At 41.2% G+C, this 22,467-nt stretch overlaps 1 protein-coding gene across 1 annotated transcript in view; it reads right to left on the bottom strand.

Moving 5' to 3' along the window:
* Positions 1–1,523: 1,523 nt before the first annotated feature.
* The window catches only part of LOC130911290 (zinc finger protein ZFP2-like), a 36,489-nt gene continuing 15,545 nt past the window's right edge, over positions 1,524–22,467 (bottom strand). Inside the window, exon 3 of the mRNA XM_057829156.1 lies at positions 1,524–8,643. Coding sequence (XP_057685139.1) covers positions 7,457–8,643 — 1,187 coding nt within the window. The 3' untranslated portion in view covers positions 1,524–7,456. The remainder of the gene's footprint in view (positions 8,644–22,467) is intronic.

Consider the following 22,467-nt stretch of genomic DNA (forward strand, 5'->3'; position numbering starts at 1 on the left):
CCTGCTCCCTGTGCACCCCTGGACCTAGTAACACTAACGAGTCACATGACATTTTGGAGGGAAAATGACAGGCAGTACTCAATTTGCACATTTTGGGATATAGTTTCTATGGGGTGCACTCACTTTTGTTTCCAGGGGTTTTAGATATTAATGGCTATATTTTGAGTTATTTTGAGGAGTCACATGACATTTTGGAGGGAAAATGACAAGCAGTACTCAATTTGGAAATTTAGAGATATAGTTTCTAAGGGGTGTACTCACTTTTGTTGCCAGGGGTTTAGATAATTGTTATAATTGGAGTTATTTTGGAGGGGAAATAAATTAACTCTTATTAAATAAGCTGCACACAGACTACTTTTTATTGTGTCAAAGTGTCATTTTGTCAGTGTTGTCTCATGAAAAGATATATCTGCAGAAAAGCGAGGGGTGTACTCACTTTTGTGATACACTGTATAGGCACTTCCTGGAGTTCACGCACAGCACAGAAAGTCTCGGAGTCTCATCTACGGCGTGCTTAATCTATTTTTGGAGATTCAGTGGGTTCCTCTGGTTTCATTTTCCAGTTTTAACTTTGTAAACACACTGCTTACTTCAACGGCAATTCATGTTGTTCTTTCTAAACCGGAAGTTCGGAGCAGAAGTTCTCCAAGATTGCGCCGCTCATGTTTCGCTCAGGAAACTCGTCTATTGCGACAAAGTCTTTTGCAAGCACATTATCCCTCGATATAGCTTTTTATAAGTGATTATGGGATTTGTTATTGTTATCAATATCTTTGAAAGAAATGGTTTTCCTAGATAATTATTAGCTGTCATGTTACAGGAATTGATGCAGTTGGGATCCACATGATGGTAAAATTAAAAATTTGAATAGGCCAACTAAGTTAAAACAAGTTTTATTGCTATCGGTTTTTTAATTGTGTTTCCCTTAACACCTGAAGAGTTTGTTGACAGGATGAAATCATATTCACTGCAACGTGAGTAAGCGAACCAAAAGGACTGTTGAGAGTGGCGACGCAGAGCCAACTTGCAAAAGGCGCCAACTCTTGGATGACATGTCATGAGCCGACCCGCCTTGTGGCTGAATGTCCATTCTTGGATGGCATATCCAAGGGGATCCACTCTGGCCATGCTCCTTGCTGGAAAGGTGGAGGATGTGATGTCTCGTGAACAATACTGCGTTTGCATTCCGAGTAGCACATCACCGGAACATGCACGCCTCACAGTGTGTCAGTGGAATGGCTAATTTTGTCCGATATAGATGGCTTCACACCCTCTCCCAAGTCGTCATGTTGACGGCCTTCTAACCTTGCAGCGGATGCCATTGAATCCTTTGAAATTATGTAATTGTTTATTAAACTTCTCAACCATCGTAGAGATATCTCAACAAGTTTAAATAAAGTTATTAAATGATGATATATCAGATCAAATGGAGAGATTAATGATTAGCCATAATGTGAAAAAATTAGGGCACCCCATTAAATATTCAGTACTTTATTAAGAAATGTTCACATATCAATGTCTGATCTTGTTTTTCTTTATCTCTAGAAAAGAACGTGATTTAATTTCAGGTAAACAACAAAAATTAACATTGTTTTACTAATTAAACCAAATACATATTTGCACATACACATATTGTATCTGAGGAAAAAGTTAGGACACCCTACCATCTAATAGCTTTCTGATATTAAAGTCGATTTAATGCAATATTTCTGGCACATTGAGCACAATCAGTTGCATTTCAGCAAAGAAAAAAACAAAAAACAAAAAAAAACTAAAAAATGAAGCCAAAGCCATTTACCAGCCATTTTAAACAGAGTTGCATTTTTACAATATACATGGTCCCAAGGAGGATATGTTCCACTACTACCCATTCGCATGATGTTATTCTGTCTGAAAGGTAGACAAAAACTATAATTAAATTCAGTGCATTGCGAGGTATCAAAAAATATTCATCAAAGTGAAAAAATTCCCATATTTTCATTTTGATACACAGGAGACATTTTACATAGAGATGCGACCGAAAATTCGGCGCCGAAAACTCGCCCAAAAATAGCTAAAAATGCAATCTCGGTCGAAATGTTTTGAATACCAAAAGTTTACCATTGAATCGTGTGAAGAACCTTAGTCCTCTTGTGAAGATGTCATTAAAACAAAGCGAGAAGCAACATGCTGGCTGACGCAGTCTTGCAAAAACGCCTAGCCCACAGCCAACATGACCGCGGTTTGGAAGTATATTTTCAGGTATCAAACAGTGTTGTTCTCGTCAACGATGAGGACAACGAAAACATTTTGTTAATGGACATTTTTTTCATGAAGATGACGTCATGATGACGAGCTGAAAATGCGTCTTTGATAACTTTAACGTGACGAAAAGATTGCCAATTTACATCTGACGAGATGACAACGACATGAAAATGTGCATCGTACCAGTCATATGTTCACAATTCGTGACATTTGACAGTTGTGCACGTGTTTTTTTTTTTTTTGTGCTGTAGTCGGTCAGCCTGCTTCCAAGCCAGCCGTCATTCACGTGACTTGCGCACGCCCCCACCCTCCCCCGAGGCAGTCCAGATGAGCAGTAATCTAACATCAACATTAATGGCGGCTCCAGGCGCGAGGATTCATGGTCGCATTTTAACTATAATTCCAACCGAAAGAAACATGCAAATGCACTGTCCCCGTGGGAGACAAGTGTGGCGGCTGTGGCTACATACTTGGTGGAGAAAATACCTGTACTATGAATCTGAAGACACACATCAAAGTTCGACACACTGATATTTATCAAAAGGAAAGTTATCAGACTTATAGTGTTATTCAGCAAATGGTCCGTTATCATTTTAATATGTATTTTCCCACATTTTTGGTGTAAATGGAGCGCTGAGTTTAGGCTAATATTTTAGTTTATTTGCGCTGCTATTTATAGTAAGCCTTTGAAAGCAAACAATGTGCAGCCTGCTAACATGTTATGAGGAGAACATTTGGCCATATTTGATGACGCAGCACGCACTTTAACCAGTATTTGGATTGTCTAATAATACATAGTGTAAAGACGTGTTGCTGTTTCCCATAGGTTTAAAACCGGGAAAGTACTAGATATACATACATATAGACACCTGCCTAAAACTTTTGCACAGTACTGTATATTTTTATTATATTATGTATATACAGGATATACTGTATGTATATATTTTCCCCAAGTGGAAGCTTCCATTATCCTAATAAATTTAATCATTAAAAAAATATATATACAGTGGGGCAAATAAGTATTTAGTCAACCAATAATTGTGCAAGTTCTCCAAGTTGGAAAATATTAGAGAGGCCTCTAATTTTCAACATTGGTAAACCTCAACCATGAGAGACAGAATGTGGAAAGAAAAAAAAGAAAATCACATTGTTTGATTTTTAAAGAATGTATTTGCAAATCATGGTGGAAAATAAGTATTTGGTCAATACCAAAAGTTCATCTCAATACTTGGTTATGTACCCTTTGTTGGCAATAACGGAGGCCAAACGTTTTCTGTAACTCTTCACAAGCTTTTCACACACTGTTGCTGGTATTTTGGCCCATTCCTCCATGCAGATCTCCTCTAGAGCAGTGATATTTTGGGGCTGTCGTTGGGCAACACGGACTTTCAAATCCCTCCACAGATTTTCTATGGGGTTGAGATCTGGAGACTGGTTAAGCCACTCCAGGACCTTGAAATGCTTCTTACGAAGCCACTCCTTTGTTGCCCTGGCTGTGTGTTTGGGATCATTGTCATGCTGAAAGACCCAGCCACGCCTCATCTTCAATGCCCTTGCTGATAGAAGGAGATTTTCACTCAAAATCTCTCGATACATGGCCCCATTCATTCTTTCCTTTACAGAGATCAGTCGTCCTGGTCCCTTTGCAGAAAAACAGCCCCAAAGCATGATGTTTGTACCCCCAGTACACAGTTGGTATGGTGTTCTTCGGACGCAATTCAGTATTCTTTCTCCTCCAACCACGAGAACCTGTGTTTCTACCAAAAAGTTCTATTTTGGTTTCATCTGTCCATAACACATTCTCCCAGTCCTCCTCTGGATCATCCAAATGCTCTAGCGAACCGCAGACGGGCCTGGACGTGTACTGGCTTCAACAGGGGGCCAGGTCTGGCAGTGCAGCATTTGAGTCCCTGGCGGCGCATTGTGTTACTGATAGTAGCCTTTGTTACTGTGGCCCCAGCTCTCTATAGGTCATTCACTCGGTCCCCCCATGTGGTTCTGGGATTTTTGCTCACCGTTCTTGTTATTATTTTGACGCCCCGGGGTGAGATCTTGCATGGAGCCCCAGATCGAGGGAGATTATCAATGGTCTTGTATGTCTTCCATTTTCTAATAATTGCTCCCAGAATTGATTTGTTTACACCAAGCTTTTTACCTATTGCAGATTCACTCTTCCCAGCCTGGTGCAGGTCTACAATTTGTCTCTGGTGTCCTTCGACAGCTCTTTGGTCTTGGCCATAGTAGAGTTTGGAGTGTGACTGAGAGGTGGACAGGTGTCTTTTATACCGATAATGAGTTAAAACAGGTGCTATTAATACAGGTAACGAGTGGAGCCTCGTTAGACCTCGTTAGAAGAAGTTAGACCTCTTTGACAGCCAGAAATCTTGCTTGTTTGTATGACACCAAATACTTATTTTCCACCCTAATTTGGAAATAAATTCTTTAAAAATCAAAACATGTGATTTTCTGTTTTTTTTTTTCCACATTCTGTCTCTCATGGTTGAGGTAACCCATGTTGACAATTACAGGCCTCTCTCATCTTTTCAAGTAGGAGAACTTGCACAATTGGTGGTTGACTAAATGCTTATTTGCCCGACTGTATATCATGGCACCTGAGAGTTAAATCGGGTGAGCCAGTATTTTTGGCGATAGTGTGGAAGCACATCATACAAGGATTGGACAAAGAACATGTAAGGGACCAAAAGTGCCAACCCTCAACAGGATTTGAGGAAGTGCTATAGAATACAATTGTAGTGCATGCAAAATCTGATGAAGCCAGCATCGATAACAGGCAAAGCAGTCATTGGCTACTGCTTCTCACACCAACACACACGTGTCTCTTAATCTCATCCTTCAGAGTGAATACTTGACCACAAACTGAGCAGGAAAAAGGTTTTTCACCAGTGTGGGTTCTTATGTGTCTTTTTAAGGTTTCTATATGAGCGAATCTTTGACCACAAACAACACAAAAAAGGTTTTTCGCCAGTATCAATTCTTGTGTCGTTTTAAATTTTGCTTCTGCGCGAATCTTCGATCATAAACTGAGCAGGAAAAAGGTTTTTCACCAGTATGGGTTTTTGTGTGTGTTGTTCTCCCGACTGAACAAAACATTTTCTACAAACTGAGCAGGAAAAAGGTTTTTTTCCAGTGTGGATTCTTGTGTGTTTTGTTAAAGTGATCCTCTAGATTTGAGACAAGTAATTCTTAAAAGATACATCTTAGTATGAGTTATAATAATTTGACATTAAATCCCTCTTAATGTTTTCGTTTTAATAAAATTTGTAAAATTATTTTAACTGATTGTTCGCCATGGTTGTTGACGTCGCAGTGCTGTGACGTCACAAATCCCGCTGCCAGACTTCAGCGTGTCATTCATTAGCAACATCTCGTCAGTTCGTCCCTTCCAATTTGAACCAGAGCGGAAAAGTGAAGAGCAGGACAGCACTGTCAGTCGTTCACAAGACGAGCAGCAAAGGCGATATGCAGAGCAAGAAATACCTGATGAGGCAAGAGTTGGGCTAAACTTCTGGTGTACTTGCGGCAAGTGCATCTCGATGACAACGGAGCGAGAGAGCGTATGTTGTCGAGAACTCAGGTTTTTGTCAGCAGATCTTCAAGGTGAGTTATTGCGTCATCAAACTCATTCCAATATAATTGTGTAGATTGTTAGCATCCAGAGCTGTCGTATGCTTTACATACAGTACAGGCCAAAACACATTGGCATTCGTGCATTTTTATTTTCTTGACCATTGACATTATAAACTCTCACTGAAGGCAATAAAACTATGAATGTGTGGCGAGCTAGGGAAGGATGCGGAGTATCAAACCACGGAGCTAATCCGCGTTGTTTTATTGACATTTAGGCTGCAAGAAATAGCAATGTCTGTCTGGCATGCGACCCGCGGAAGGTAACAGTTATTTCCAGCTGTTCCCTTCACAAAGTACCCCCCCCCCCAACCACACAACGTGCCAACATAATTTCCGCCGGTGAATTCTGTTATAACTTGCTACAAATGCACACGTGTGTATTGTGTACTTAGAAAAAAGGTGAAATAACTAAAAACGTGTGATATTCTAGTATCTTCAAAGTAGTCACCCTTTACTCTGATTACTGTTTGGCACTCTTGCCATTCTCGCGATGAGCTTTCAGAGGGAGTCCCCTAAAATGGATTTTGACTTCACATGTATGCCATTCCGGCGATGAGAATTTATTGCTTTATCAATGGGGTTGGGACATTTGTGTTGCATTGAATGAATTGCATTGGACGTGCTTTGATCAGTTTGAGTGGCAGCATCACTCATATTAGCTGAATACTGAACACACACTGCCTGATGAACTGACAGTAGAGGTGAATTATTAGCTTCCTCTGTGACTAGCGGTACGCCCAAAGGTTCGCCTCCCGCTGTAGCGACAGGAGCGGCTTGGGTGCTTAAGAGGGCGGCCAGAGTGTCTCGTCCGTCTCGCTTCATTGCGCGCCTTTCACTCGATATCCGAGCAGGCTGAGGCTTCTTGTGTGGGAAAATAGTTGGAACAGCATTTGGTTTTAGTCTGCGCTTATATCTAGCCGCTCCGGTGAGATCTTTCATTAGTTGTCATCTACTAAAATCCTCAAACGCAGTAGGAGAAAAATGGCGACAACAAAGCCTTGGTTGTTTGGGAAGATTTGCTTGTCTACAGGCATTTCCCCAAACCTTTCTCCTCTTCTTGTCAACAGGAAATTTGTGGAGACTCTCATCACTCTCCTTGTTTCCATTTGACTCGAAATTGCATCCATAAGCAGCACATCGTGGCATTTTACTTCGCGAGTTAAGCCAGCAATACACAGTTGTTGTACACACGCTACACGATTGGAAAAATATCATCTACGTCATCACCCCCGCGCCCGCAGAACATGGCGCCAACTATCGGTCAAAATATGCACTAAATATTATAAAATATTTCCATTGATTTAACATTTTATGTGTTTCTAACGACATATTTTAATACAAGAGAACAATTGTGATTTATTAGAGCCTACATGTCTTTAAAATCGAGGATCACTTTAAGTCTCCTGTATGAACAAAACTCTTTCTACAAACTGAGCAGGAAAGAGGTTTTTCTCCTGTGTGGATTCTAGTGTGTTGTTTTAATTTTTGCTTGTGAGCAAATCTTTGATCACAAACAGAACAGGAAAAAAAGTTTTTTCGCCAGTGTGGGTTCTTGTATGTATTTTCAAGCAATTTTTTGAGTGAATCTTTGACTACAAACTGAGCGGGAAAAAGGTTTTTCACCAGTGTGGGTTCTTGTGTGGTATATCAAGTGGCTGCTCTCCCTGAATCTTTGGTCACAAATTGAGCAGGCAAAAGGTTTTTCGCCAGTGTGGATTCTTGTGTGTTTTGTTAAGTCTCCCGTATGAACAAAACTCTTTCCACAAATTGAGCAGGAAAAAGGTTTTTCGCCAGTGTGGGTTCTTGTGTGTCGTTTTAAGGTGATCGCGTGACTAAATCTTTGACCACAAACTAAGCAGGAAAAAGGTTTTTCACCAGTGTGGGTTCTTTTGTGACTTTTTAAGTTTTGCTTTAGAGGGAATCTTTGACCACAAACGGAGCAGGAAAAAGGTTTTTCGCCAGTGTGGGTTCTTGTGTGTTGTTTTAAGTGTTGCTTATCAGCAAATCTTTGATCACAAACCAAGCAGGAAAAAGATTTTTCGCCAGTGTGGGTTCTTGTGTGTTTTGTTAAGTCTCCCGTCTGAACAAAACCTTTTCCACAAATTGAGCAGGTAAAAGGTTTCTCACCAGTGTGGATTCTTGTGTGTTTTGTCAAGTCTCCCGCCTGAACAAAACCTTTTCCACAAATTGAGCAGGTAAAAGGTTTTTCGCCAGTGTGGGTTCTTGTGTGTCGTTTTAAGGATCCCTTGTGACTAAATCTTTGACCACAAACTGAGCAGACAAAAGGCTTCTCACCAGTGTGGCTCCTCATATGCGTACGACAGGTATACTTATTAGCAAAGGTTTTTCCACACTGGGAGCATTTGCAGAGTTTGTCGTCATTGTGAGATGTCGTATGACCATCATCATTGTAAGGTGAGTGTGACGTGGCACCATCTCTGTCTGGTGGAGCAATGTCAATGTCTGCTTGCAATCCTTCCGATGAGCTGCTGGTACTCCCCCTGCTTGGAGGCTCCGCCCCTCTGCTGGCCTCACTCGGACCATCTTCACTCTTCAAGGGCTTACCAGTCAACCTGGTGAGACGCTCCTCCTCTTCACCATATGGCAGCTCCTCCTCCTCCTCCTTTTTGATTGGAAGTTGCTCTTCTCTCTCCTTCTGCTGACAGGGCTCTGCCTCCTCCTCCTCTTTGATTTGGGGGAGCTCTTTAACGCCAGGAGATTTTGGCTCAGCACCAAGATATTTTCTGAAACCTGCAAGACACAAGAAAACGACTGATTTATCTTATGGACCACAACCGTGCCAACGACCAGTAGGAGTGCAACGGTTTGCGGTTCAAAGCCGAACCGTACGGTTCGCCCTGTACGGTTCAATACGTCTTTATGAACCGTGCCTTTTCGGCTTTGCAATTAATTTATTCCGAACGCTTGTGGAATGAATTGGTCGAGCGCTGCGTTCGACGTGAAGCACAGCCCTCTGACGAAGGCGGAAGTGCCCGCCGAAACATGTCAGGTAAATAAAACCACCAACTATTGCCTGGGATAAAGGAAAGAGTTTGACGAAGTGAAGCACAGCTGTGGAGAAATTCCCGCCCCGCCGCAAGTAAATGTCCGATCGCTGTCAAGCACCTGTGTAATAGAAGCCGAGTAATGTCCTCTCTCGCTTACGAGCGAAGTGTAAGTGAAACAAGAAAGAAAACAAAAAGCTATGGCGAGCGGAGGAGTGGAGAGACCTAATTTTGAGGAAGCACTGGCTTCTTTCAAATCTGCGGTGTGGCAACATTTCGGTTTCCCCGTGGACTACATTGCGGTGGGAGAGAAAATAGGAGGGAGAGAAAATATTGAAAAAAAAAAAGCATTGCAAGCATTGCTCAGCGCTTGTTCCCTATGCTAATGGCAACACTTATTTCAAATCTTTTTTATTGTTTTTTTCATAATAACACAACAATTTACAAATACATACAAACAATATGAGCGACATCCACAAGTAGACATGGAAACAGCATTTGGTGCACACATTCAATGACGGAGGGAGAAAGGAAAAAAAAAAGACGAAACACAAATACATACCGGTAGTCTGGGATACACAGGATGGCTACTTAGCTTGACATTTCAGAGTCCCAGCGACTCAAAGGGGGCAAATCGGCTATGTAGAAAGGTAGAGCTGGACAGCACCTTACAGCATATTTTACGAGATGTTCAGCATTGTTTACACGACAATATATGGAAATCAGACTAAATTGCAGACGGGTAAAGGGGGGGGGGGGTTTAGGCTGTAGCATCTTAGTTAATTTAATGATAGGGAGCTATGTTTTAAATCGGGTCTCAAAAAAGGATAAAAATGGTTGCCATGTTTTTGTGTATGTCTGGAGAGAGCCGTTCACAACATGTCTTAGGTGTTCCAGTTTTAAATTGGACATAACTTCTTCCATCAGGCGCTTAAAAGATGGAGGCTCAGTCTTTTTCCAATTAAGTAAAATCATGTGCCTCGCAAGTAGAGTAATAAAAGCTATTGCCCTGGCCTGGTGTGATGAAACTAATATGTTTGATGGGACATTCCCAAACAGTGCGGCAATACAGTTTGGCGAGATGTCCATCTTACATAGAGATGACAGTGTTGTGAAAATTTCTCTCCAGAATACATACAGCCTTGGGCACACCCAAAACATGTGGCTCAAGTTGGCCGGGGTGAGACCACATCTTGGGCATGCTGGGTTAGCACCTGGATACAGTTTCGAAATTTTACCTGGTGGCCAGTGTAATCTGTGGAGAATCTTAAACTGTATTAGTCCATGTCTTACACAAACAGATGATGAATGGATTGACATGATAGCAGTTTGCCAAGTGTGATCAGTGAGCTCCTCACCCAGCTCTTCCTCCCATTTTTGTTTCAAATGGGTTAAAGAGGGAGATGCAGCACTTTGAATCCTGTCATACAGAGTTGAAACTATGCCTCTGATGGTGGGGTCTAATTCCAAGCAATCGTCAAGCCAAGTTTTAGGTGGCAAGATAAGTGAGAATTTCTTCTTCACAAAACTGCGAGCTTGAACATATTTGAAAAAGTCTGATTGCGACAGGCCAAAATCCTCTTTTAGCTGGTTGAAAGAGGCAAATTTCCCATTTCTAAAGAGATCCTTTACATGTGACAAACCCCCCCTTTGCCATCGCTGGAAAGATGGATCGATAAGTGATGGGGCGAAATGGACATTGGAATTGATAGGAGTTGCAGGTAAGGCGGACCTGAATTGAAAATGTTTTCTAAACTGAAACCAAATTTTTAAAGAACCACGTATAACTTCATTATTTGTCCAATGGTTTTTGCTCAATGGCAAAGAACTACATATTAGGGAGCCAAGAGAGATTGGCTCGCTGGAATATTTTTCCATGAGAACCCAAGATGGAGAATCAGGCTCCGGGGCATCAAGCCAGAATAGTAACATATGGATGTTTGCGGCCCAATAGTAGTAGCGGAAATTTGGTAGCACAAGGCCCCCATGTTCTCTTTTTCTTTCCAGAAACTCTTTTCTAATTCGTGGAGTGGTTCTGTCCCAGATGAACATTGACAGGTTTTTATCCAATTCTTTGAAATAGGCTTTAGAAATGAAAACTGGGATCATCTTGAACAAATAAAGAAATTTGGGCAGTATATACATTTTTACTGAATTAATCCTTCTCACAAGGGACAGAGGCAACTTTGACCATCTTTTTATTTCTTGTTTAGCCTTATTTAGTGCTTTGGTGAAATTTCTCTCAAATAGGCTATTATAATTGTAAGTGATCTCCACGCCTAAGTAGATGAAATGGTCTTTAACCACTGTAAATGGGAAGCCTTGGAAGTTCAACAGTTGAGCCTTTTCATTAATTGGGAATAGTATGCTTTTAGACAGATTTAATTTATAGCCGGACACAAGTCCGTATTTAGTGATAACTGCCAACGCCACAGGGATAGTGTTGTGTGGGTCAGAAAGAAAGAGGAGGAGATCGTCTGCATATAGGGATAGTTTGTTTATTTGTCCTCCTCTTTGTATTCCAGTCAACTGGACAGTTTCTCTCAGCTTGATCGCCAAGGGTTCTATGGCGATATTGAAAAGCAGGGGACTTAACGGGCAGCCCTGTCTTGTCCCACGAGAAAGTGGAAAAAAATCTGATGTAGTTTTATTAGTTCGTATTGATGCCTGTGGTGTTGCATATAAAATATTAATCCATGACTGAAATACTGGGCCAAATCCAAAATTTTTAAGTGCAGCGAATAGAAAGTTGTATTCAACTCTGTCGAACGCTTTTTGTGCGTCAAGGGAGATCACGACTTCCGGTAAGGCATCATTTCGCTGATAAATGACATTAAGGACACGACGCAGATTATTGGAAATTTGCCTTCCAGTCATAAATCCCGTCTGGTCAGGGTGTATTAGTTTTGCTAGTACATTTTCTAGTCTACTTGCTAGCACTTTTGATATTATTTTATAGTCACAATTTAGGAGACTAATTGGGCGGTATGACTCACAAAGCAATGGGTCTCTATCCTTTTTTAATAAGAGTGAAATTGTGGCTTGGGTCATAGTTGCCGGTAGAAGTTTTTTATCGACAGCCTCTTTAAAGACCTTGAACAAAAGCGGAACTAGTTTAGTTTTAAATTTTTTGAAGAAGCCTATCGGGAATCCATCTGGTCCAGGGGCCGTATCAGGTTTCATTTTCCTGATAGCATCACTTATTTCAAACTGTGTGACATCAGATTCGAGTGACTTTTTGTCCGCCTCCTGTAGCGTGGGTAGAGTAATGTCCTTAAAGAATGATTCAATATGAGTTTGGTCGCACGCTGTAGAGAAGTAAAGCCTCTCATAGAAGGATTTAAATTCTGCATTTATGTCTTTTTGGTCTGTTAATATTTGCCCTTGCTCGTCTTTAATTGCTGCTATGAAGCCTGCAGTAGATGATTGTTTTAGCTGGTGGGATAACAACTTGCCAGCACGCTCGCCATGTTCATATTAAGTAAGCCGGGATCTTAAATACTGGCCAGTAGCCTTATCGTTGGTGACTAAGTCAAATTCCGTTTGAAGTAAGATTCTTTCCTTATATAAATCATCAGAGGGTCTTATTGCATGTAAATGGTCTACTTCTTTAATGCGGTCTATAAACTGTGAGGCTCTTTTAGTTTGTAGTTTACTTTCTGTAGCGATATAGGATATTATTTGACCCCTTAAGTAGGCTTTTAAGGTTTCCCAAATTAAAGAATAGCTAATCCCAGGTGTTTCATTTAAATCCATGAAAACGTCAATTTGTGTGTTGATAAATTCAACAAACTTCTCATCCGATAAGTATCTGCAGTTTAGGCGCCAGACGTAATTTGGAATGTTTTCTGGAAAGCTTAGCTGCAATATGACAGGGGCATGATCTGATATTACAATGCTGGCGTATTCAATTTGAGTGACCATATGTAGTATCTTTTGGTCGATCAAGAAATAATCAATTCTAGAGTAGCTTTGGTGTACCGGGGAGAAAAAAGAAAATTGTTTAGATGTGGGATGCCTGAATCTCCAAGGGTCCAATACTCCATATGCATCAAGAAATGCATTGATACATATGGCAGATTTACTCTGTGTTATAAGTTTAGAGCTAGATCGGTCAAGAGCAGGATTCAAAGTGCAATTCAGGTCGCCCGCCAGTATCAGATCATAGCAGTCAAGATCTGGTAGCGCAGAAAAGAAAGATGTGAAAAATGTGACATCATCCCAATTAGGGCCGTAGACATTTGCTAGGACCACCGGTCTATTGAATAGTTTGCCTTGAGTAATGACAAAGCGACCATTTTTGTCCCTTATTGTTTTAATTTCCTTAAATTGCACATCTCTGTGTATAAGAATAGCCACCCCTCTACACTTGCTGTTAAAATCTGAATGGAAACATTGTGTGAAACCACATCTAAGCAGTCTTGCGTGGTCTTTATTGAGTAATTCAGTTTCTTGTAAGTAGGCAATATGACATTGCAATTTAGATAAATGTGAAAATATTTTATTACGCTTAATGGGGTTATTAAGCCCCCGTACGTTCCAGCTCACCAATACATTGGGTTTAACACCTCTGTTAGAAATTGGCATATTTAAAGCATGATAAGGATTGTATTGGCGGGTGTAAAGCCCGTAGTATTAAATAGATCGTACCCAGACAAGAAAGGACAAAACAAACAAAGCACCTAAACTGTTCACGCACTCCACAAAAAAAGACAAAAGAACAACTGAAAAAATAAACCAAAACTGGTCTCAAAAAGAGACGCATTTGCCTCCTAGTTTTCATTGCTTACCATGTAAGCTCCCAGCCAGAATCTATGCAGAATATCTATAAACTTAACTCAACAGTGTCAATTAAATCAAGTTATTAAGAGGATTGAAGCAGCCCAAAATGACACTTGTAACAGGATTATCGTGTTTACTCACTTCGGCGCATCGCCTGCAGTTAAAGAGTCAGGGCTTCAATAGCTCTCTCAAAACAAAATCTTTGGCCGCTTTAGCGTCATTAAAGGTGTATTCTTGCCCACCCGTGGTGGTAATCCTGAGTGTAGCCGGGTATCTCAGCCCGTAGCGAACGCCGCCACAACCGCGAAGTATATTTCTCACCTCCGTGAATGCCGCGCGCCGTTTACTCACAGCTTGAGTGAAGTCTGGCAGGATACGAATGTGATCACCGTAGTTAGTAGTAATTGTTCCAGCTTCAGCAGCCTTCTTCATCAGTTGCTTGAGTGAAGTCTGGCAGGATACGAATGTGATCACCGTAGTTAGTAGTAATTGTTCCAGCTTCAGCAGCCTTCTTCATCAGTTGCTCCTTTTCAGTGAAGTAATGACATTTCACAACGAAGGCCCGAGGTGGCGTGTCATCTTGTGGTTTCGAGCGAAGGGTCCTATGCGCACTGTCCAAACATGGCGGCTTCTCCAAACCCAGCGCGTCTTTTAGCATGTTAGCCACATACTGAGAGGGTCGTTGTCCGTTTTCTCTTCCTTCTTTTATTCAGGCAATCCTCACATTGCAGCGGCGGGAGCGCCCCTCTAAATCATCGCATTTGTCTTTCAGTAGAGCCAGCTCCTTCTTCAGGAGAGAGACGTTGGACTCCAGCGCAGCGATCGCATCAGATTGCGCATTGACACCGGTTTCCAGCACTGATGTGCGGGTTTCGGACTTATCCAGCCTCTGATTGATTAGGGCAATAGCGCTGCGCACCTCTGCTTGAGTTTCGGCTGCTTTCTTCTCCAGTTTGTCCAGTAACTCTCGCTTGAGTTCGTTTATTGCCTCCAAGATTTGTCGATCCCCTGGAATGCTTTCCGTTGGGTACACAGTGGAATGGCTGGCTAAGCTAGCGTCAAGGCCGCCGGCTCTCGAGTCTTGTTAACTCCTCGTGTTAGGCTTTTTCGGTGCCATTATGCCCACGATTCGGTGAGAATTGTTCAAAGAGTTATTTTATGCAAGATTGAGGGGCTAGTTTATGTTGGTGATCATAGATTGATCCTTTGAGTCAAAAGTGAAGGATTCTAGTGGGAGCTCGTCCCAAAAGACGTCTTTACATGGCGCTGGCCTAACCGGAAGCCCCTAATGGCAACACTTATAACATGACTCCGGCACCTCAGCTGGCATCACCCACAGATATCACTTTCTCAGAGCAGGACAACCCCGAAGATGACACCAGTGAAAACTCACGGCGGGCTTCGTTAATTTATTTGCAACGCTTGACCCGTGTTACATTGTTCCCTCGCGGACATATTTCTCCAACAACGTATTCCCCGACATTTATGAAATGGCACGCAAAGCCATCAAGATGACTTCACTAAAGCACATAGATTTGCCGTGACCACTGATAGTTGGACGTTCCGTGCTACAGAGCGCTACTACCTAACTTTGATGGTCCACTATAATTCATACATGTCAAGTTGTACGGTCTCGGCGTAATTTGTACAAGTGAGCACAGATTTTTAAATGTGTGCGCCGTAAGTTACGTTCAAATTCTGTACGTTTTTCGTGCATTACGTTTTTTTTTCCTCCGTTCGTTAATACTGAAGGGAAAAGGTACCGTTCTCGCACACACCATATAATTGTTTGCATTAGTATAACACATTCATTTAACTATAGTTTAGGCAGACTTCACTCAGTGGCCTTGAACACAGTAAAGTGAATCACCTTATCGGCGCTCATGAGGGGGAAAAGGAAAAATGGTACCGTTTCTCGTAGGCACTGTCTGTGCTGTTTGCATTACTCGAACACACGAAATATAATCAATCAGGGAATAGTATAATTTCTCATATTCACTGTAGGACTGCACTACGTTAACACACCTAATGTAAAATAAATAGCACACCATAGTTTAAAGAAACAGAATAGATACACAACGCCATCTTATCACAGAAGCCCAACATGTGCGCCACGAGCAAGATTGACGCACCAACTCTGTCAATCAGTTCTCCCGACAAACGAACAAGCACAAAGACCAGAGCGCTTTGTCCTTAAACAAGTAGCGCCAGCTCGGATAACAAAGTTGATAGCAGGCGCTTGTGACGTCAAGACCAGCGTCGGTCGCTGTGGCAACCAAATCCCATCCACGCACGAACCTAAACAGTCCGAAACCGGCCAGAGAGGGATGATCCCAAAGCAACGCCCAGACACACCTTTGGCTGGCCCACTACATCACGGACTTAAAAACACTGGACACTGAGATAACACAGATTTTGCTTCTCAGAAACATTTTCTATGTAGCCTTGCTTTGGATCCAGAATGGTCCCTCCGTCGTCTGTTTTTGCCTTGTTTTTGACCATTGTCGACGACTAAATTGTCAACCTATTTTCAGTAAGTCTTCTTCAAACTTTTGAAACATTGAGTCTAGGGCTGCAGCAATCGAATATTTTAGTAATCGAGTAATCGACTGAAAATTCTATCGATTAATCGAGTAATCGGATAAAACAAATATATTTTTAGGTGAAGAGCAATTATAAATATACATGAGAAAACAAGACATTTCATCTAATCTTGAACCATTTTCAGTCAATCAATGTCTTTATTTTCGATGTATATTGTTTAAAACAGCCAACAATTGCATCTCAGATGTAACTAGAACAAAAAAAAATACATACACTGCTTAACTCAAAAAACTTAGATCTTATTTTTAAAATATATATATATATATATATATATATATATTAGGGCTGTCAAAACTATCGCGATAACGCGCGGTAATTTTTTAAATTAATCACGTTAAAATATTTGACGCAATTAACGCACATGTCCCACTCAGACAGTATTCTGCCTTTTGGTTAAGTTTTACAGCAAGGCTTTTGGTGCTGTCTAACAGCGAACTCTTGTGGTCGCTTTGCGACATGGTTTATTGTTTTCTTACCTGTTCAATATGGCTGCACGACGTCTCGGGCTGACGCCTACGTTGTAATGTTGTGCTTATATGATCCTTGGACAAGATTTGTCCGTAAGTATGGTTTTTGTAAAGAATGTACATATTATGTTAGTAAGCGAAATGTTATATTTTTTTTGTTTATGTTTAGTGAACCTGTATAGCGTGCTAAGCTAACGTTGTTGCTAATGCAATGCTTGTGTACTTTTTTTTTCTAGTTTTACAATGGTCTAAAGAGGACAATGGTTTGAGGCTATTTTATTAATAAATCAGACGAAAAAGGAAGAAGTCTGATTATTAAGGCGTCGTTCACTAGCTGTCTAGCTTTGAAAAAGTAGACGCTTCGGAGTGAGGACAGCATAGACAGATTTAATTGACAGTAGAGTGAAATGCCCACTACAGTCCTTATGTACCGTATGTTGAATGTATATATCCATCTTGTGTCTTATCTTTCCATTCCAACAATTTATTTTGCAGAATATATATATATAATTTACAGAAAAATATGGCATATTTTATAGATGGTTTGAATTGTGATTAAATGCGATTAATTACGATTAATTAATTTTTACGCTGTAATTAACTCGATTAAAAAATGTAATCGTTTGACAGCCCTAATATATATGTATATATATATATATATATATATATATATATATATATATATATATATATACAAATATATATATCTTTCCTAAAAATGCAGTTACGCTTGATAACACACATTACTTAAAAGTTAGGATTTTTCCCCCACGTGTTTCAATTGAATTTCTATTTGTGTCGAGCCATTTTTAAGTTCTAGTTAAGTTTTAAGTTAGTCTAAACTGATAGGATTTTGAGTTTTTGCAGTGTTCAAAATAAATGTATGATACAGACTGTATTGGAGCACATTAGGGACCAGTGCTACTTGGTGTTTTATCCAGCAATGACTACTTAGCTAAAATTGATAGTTAGCATTATTAAGTTTTTATTTTACACCCTCATCACTCCACAATGCTATGTTATGTTAAACCCTGTATGTAAGACACGTTAGCCACGCATCGACAGTGGTCATAATTAATAGAAACCTAGCCCTCCGCAGGGCTAACGTTACGTGAGCTAGTAGTGACAGTAACGTTAATCTTATTTATTAGCGCTTAGCGCTCTTTATTAGCACTTAGCGCTCTACTGCTTTAAGATGGTGGCTGTTTACTAACGCTGCACAGACTCGGCAGAGTCTGTCATGTGCATCTAGTTCAACATACATGTGATCTCTATGAGACGCATCAGACGCTACCTGCTACCAACATAGCATCGTGCGGGCTAGTATTTAGCAACGTCGGCATTGTTTGTAGCGGCTGTTGGCTGCAGTAAGTTTTTTTTTCTTCTTCTTCTTCCTCTACGCACGTGACATCAGCGCGTTGTCCCGCATTAAAAGTAGTCAGAGCAAAACGTGATGCTTAGAGCTGTCAAAATAAACGATTACTCGAGGTGAATAAAATTACTCGGATCAGTTTTTAAACTCGAGTTACTCGAGTTGCTCGAGTTGCTCGAGTAGTCGTTTCAGCTCTAATTGAGTCAGTACAAAGGGTTAAAATAAGAAGAGAACGCGCAGAGTTTTGTTTCCTCCCGGTTTGGCTCACGGGGGCGGTAAACAGCGGAGCACCAGTTCCGTCCGGCTGTCGCCGTTCCCATGCAGCTTTGGCCGGGGGGGACTAAATTCCAACAGTTAGTGACCCTGACGTGATAAGCCCAGACGACGGAGGGGATGGACAAGCGGCTGTGGAAGCGTCAACTGAAGCCCTTTAGGTGCACCTCCAAAAGGTACAAAGACTTTTGGTCATAATTTAAGGCGGGCAACGGTTGACTCGAAGCGACCCTCGACCATTTTTGTGTTTTGTCTAACGGTGATTGTTGCTTTCTTTTGAAGGGATACAGAGAAATAGTTTGGTAACATTAGTCTTACACTAATTTGGTAGTATTATAGATTTGTGCATGAAATACAACATCCTTCTTTGTAGTTTAGGCTGGGCGAAAAAAAGAAAAAAAAAACGATAAACGGACAAGTTTATATTAGGAAGCGGGTGTCCCCAGAAACCAATTAAAATGCGAGAGACAACAAGTCGACCCCCCGCGCTTCCCAACCGCAGGTTGGGAAACAGCGCTTCCCTTCTCTCCCGCACATGCTGGTTGGCGCGTGGGCGGCACAAACAACAGATTGTTGTTTCCCGATTTGATTTGGTGGGACACACGTAATATATACAGTGGGGAGAACAAGTATTTGATACACTGCTGATTTTTCTGGTTTTCCCACTTGCAAGCCATGTACAGGGTGACCCAAAAAAAAGTTTACACTGCCATAATACAACTTAAATGCCATGTTTATTCATCTTAGAATTAGAATTGAATCACAAATTATACATTATTAATCCAGAAAATCACATTGTATAATTTTTAAATAATAAATTTTTATTTAACTGCATGAAATAAGTATTTGATACATTACCAACTAGTAAATATTTCGGCTCTTAGTTCTTTTTTAAGAACCCCTCCAGTTCTCCGCTCATTACCGGAAGTAACTGCACCTGTTTGAACTTGTTACCTGTATAAAAGACACCTGTTCACATGCTCAAACAAACAAACTCCAACCTCTCCACAATGGCCAAGACCAAAGAGCTGTGTAAGGACATCAGGGATAAAATAATAGACCTGCACAAGGCTCGGATAAGCTACAGGAAAATAAGCAAGCAGCTTGGTGAGAAGGTAACAACTGTTGGAGCGATTATTAGAAAATGGAAGAAGTTCAAGTTGATGGTCAATCTGCCTTGTTCTGGGGCTCCATGCAAGGAAGGTGAGGGATCAGCCCAGAACTACACGGCAGGACCTGGTCAATGACCTGAAGAGAGTTGGAACCACAGTCTCGAAGAAAACCATCGTAAACACATTACGCCGTCATGGATTAAAATCCTACAGCGCACACAAGGTCCCGCTGCTGAAGCCAGTGCATGTCCAGACACGTCTGAAGTTTGCCACTGACCATCTGGATGATCCAGAGGAGCAATGGGAGAAGGTCATGTGGTCGGAGGAGACCAAAATTGAACTTTTTGGTCTAAACTCGGCTCGTCGTGTTTGGAGGAAAAAGGCGGATGAGTACAACCCCAAGAACACCATCCCAACCGTGAAACATGGAGGAGGAAACATTTTTTGGGGCTGCTTCTCTGCCAAGGGTACAGGACGACTGCACCGTATTGAGGGGAGAATGGATGGGACTATGTATCGCCAGATCTTGGCTGACAACCTCCTTCCTTCAGTGAGAGCCCTGAAGATGGGTTGTGGCTGGGTCTTCCAGCATGACAACGACCCAAAGCACACAGCCAAGGCAACTAAAGAGTGGCTCCGTAAGAAGCATCTTAAGGTCCTGGAGTGGCCTAGCCAGTCACCAGATCTGAACCAGATAGAAAATCTATGGAGGGAGCTGAAAGTCCGTGTTGCCCGGCAGCAGCCCCGAAACCTGAAGGCTCTGGAGAAGATCTGCATGGAGGAGTGGGCCAAAATCCCTGCTGCAGTGTGTACAAACCTTGTCAAGGACTACAGGAAACGTTTGGTATCTGTAATAGCAAACAAAGGTTTCTGTACCAAATATTAAGTTTGATTTTTGTGATGTATCAAATACTTATTTCATGCAATTAAATGCAAATTTATTATTTAAAAATCATACGTGATTTTCTGTTTTTTTGTATTAGATTCCGTCCCTCACAGTTGAAGAGAATTTATGATACAAATTACAGACCTCTACATGCTTTGCAAGTGGGAAAACCAGCAAATCGGCAGTGTATCAAATACTTGTTCTCCCCACTGTAAATAATAAATAAAGTATAATGCTATTATTCTTTACCTCTGGTATAACTGGGGGAATAAAAACATGGCATTTTAGCCAGATAGGTCAATAATTATTATTTTAACCTTATACACAGCAAAGTCAATCACTTATGCCTGTGCTTCCACATTTTATTCCTCATCACTGTCCATGTCTTTTTGGAAGGGCAGATTTTTCTTGAGGAAGATCAACTGATCCACATGTTCACGTTTAAGTAGAATGCGTTTCATGGAAACAATATCTCCAGCAGGTCGTGCTGCTCTTTCCATCATTGTAGTGGATTATTTTTCAGGGTTAAAAACTCATGATCTCTGTCCCATACAAATCTGGCTGCCGTCCTCACTTCAAAGTCCGACTTCTGTTTTCCTGGTGCGTTGAAAATCCATCGCTGTCATTCGCTACTGCCGCCTGGCAAGCTGGCATCGGTGCTCTTGCTGTTTGTCCATTGTTTTAGCATGCGCGACTGCGGTTTCGTTTGCTTTCGCGTAGTTATGACACGCCCGTCACGATTGAAATGCATGATGGGAAGTTGAGGCAACCACGACTGTGAGTGGTGGCTGTCCATGTTATATGTGTGCCATTCCACTATAAGTGCGGCGATTCGAACGATTGGAGCAGTGTGCAAGGTACAGAGCAGCATGACTGAAGTAAACGCGAGTTACAGTATGTGTCGTTCTTCCACAGATAGTTTGATCCATAAAATTAGCAAAGCAATGGAATGGGCACTGGTAAGCGATTCTTACTCTCCTTGTTCTACTATCGATACATTTAAGATTTACTGGCTATTTACGGTCGATTGTTTAGTTTGCTATCGATACAGCCGTATCGCTCGCCTGTAAAACCGGATATCCAGTCGTATCGGTTTATCGTTCCCAAGCTTTTTAAATATCTGAAGAAATGCGAGCGATGTACTCACTTTTGTGATACACTGTATTTCCCTGCACTTGCTCTATAAAAGTAACATTTACTGACCAGCACAAAGTTTTTTATTCATTTCTTTTAGTGTTTCTGAATGCTAAAGAGTTGCACTTTTAAACTATTTTATTTTTCCAAGCTTTTTATCGGAGTTTGTTCTACATAATAAAATGTCTGAGTGAGCGCTCGTACGAGGCTGGTGATTCCATACTTTTTGCTTGGGGTTGTATAAAAAATAATCGGGATTTTATAAGTGAAATTTTTGGTGCCGCTGCTAATGGAGACACCAATATGGCTAAGGGAGGTGCCTGTTTTGGTTTGAGGTCGGAAGCAGCTTTGGTTTTGAAAATATTTGAATTTTGAGTTTTTGAAAATAGGCCCCTACGGATTGGCCCTGTTTCCCGTGTCATGTCAAGTATTATGAAGTTTATGACTGTATAGACGAGACAGAGGGAGTATTTATTGTGCTGTCCCATGCATTTCATATTCCCTGTCTGGTGACAAGTCTGCATGCATTTCTTGTTTCCCATCTGGTGACATGTCTGCTTGAAATTAATCTACGTGTGGGCAGTGTGCATGAAAAATGTACTCACCTTACTGACGGCGATGTAAACATCTGATGTGTTTTTTGCCAATGAAAGCTCCTTAGCAAATCCTGCTACTAAGTATGTCTAGCCCTCAAGACATTTGAAGGCTTTTAAAGTTTGGTGGGTGTAAGTACTCCTTATGTTTATAAAAGGTAATTCAATATGTCATCTAAATGTGGCAACTCGAATGCTAACATAATGTCCTGTCTCGAGTTACAGCTGGTAATTATTGTATTTTTTAGGAATTTTCCATTTTTTGTCCACGGGTTTTCCCACACGCAACGACGTCACCACAAGCTCCATGATGACAATGGCTCCATGTGTTACCTCAAAAAAGTGTC

Source organism: Corythoichthys intestinalis, unplaced genomic scaffold (genome assembly GCF_030265065.1).
Source record: "Corythoichthys intestinalis isolate RoL2023-P3 unplaced genomic scaffold, ASM3026506v1 HiC_scaffold_24, whole genome shotgun sequence".
NCBI classification, from domain to species: domain Eukaryota; kingdom Metazoa; phylum Chordata; class Actinopteri; order Syngnathiformes; family Syngnathidae; genus Corythoichthys; species Corythoichthys intestinalis.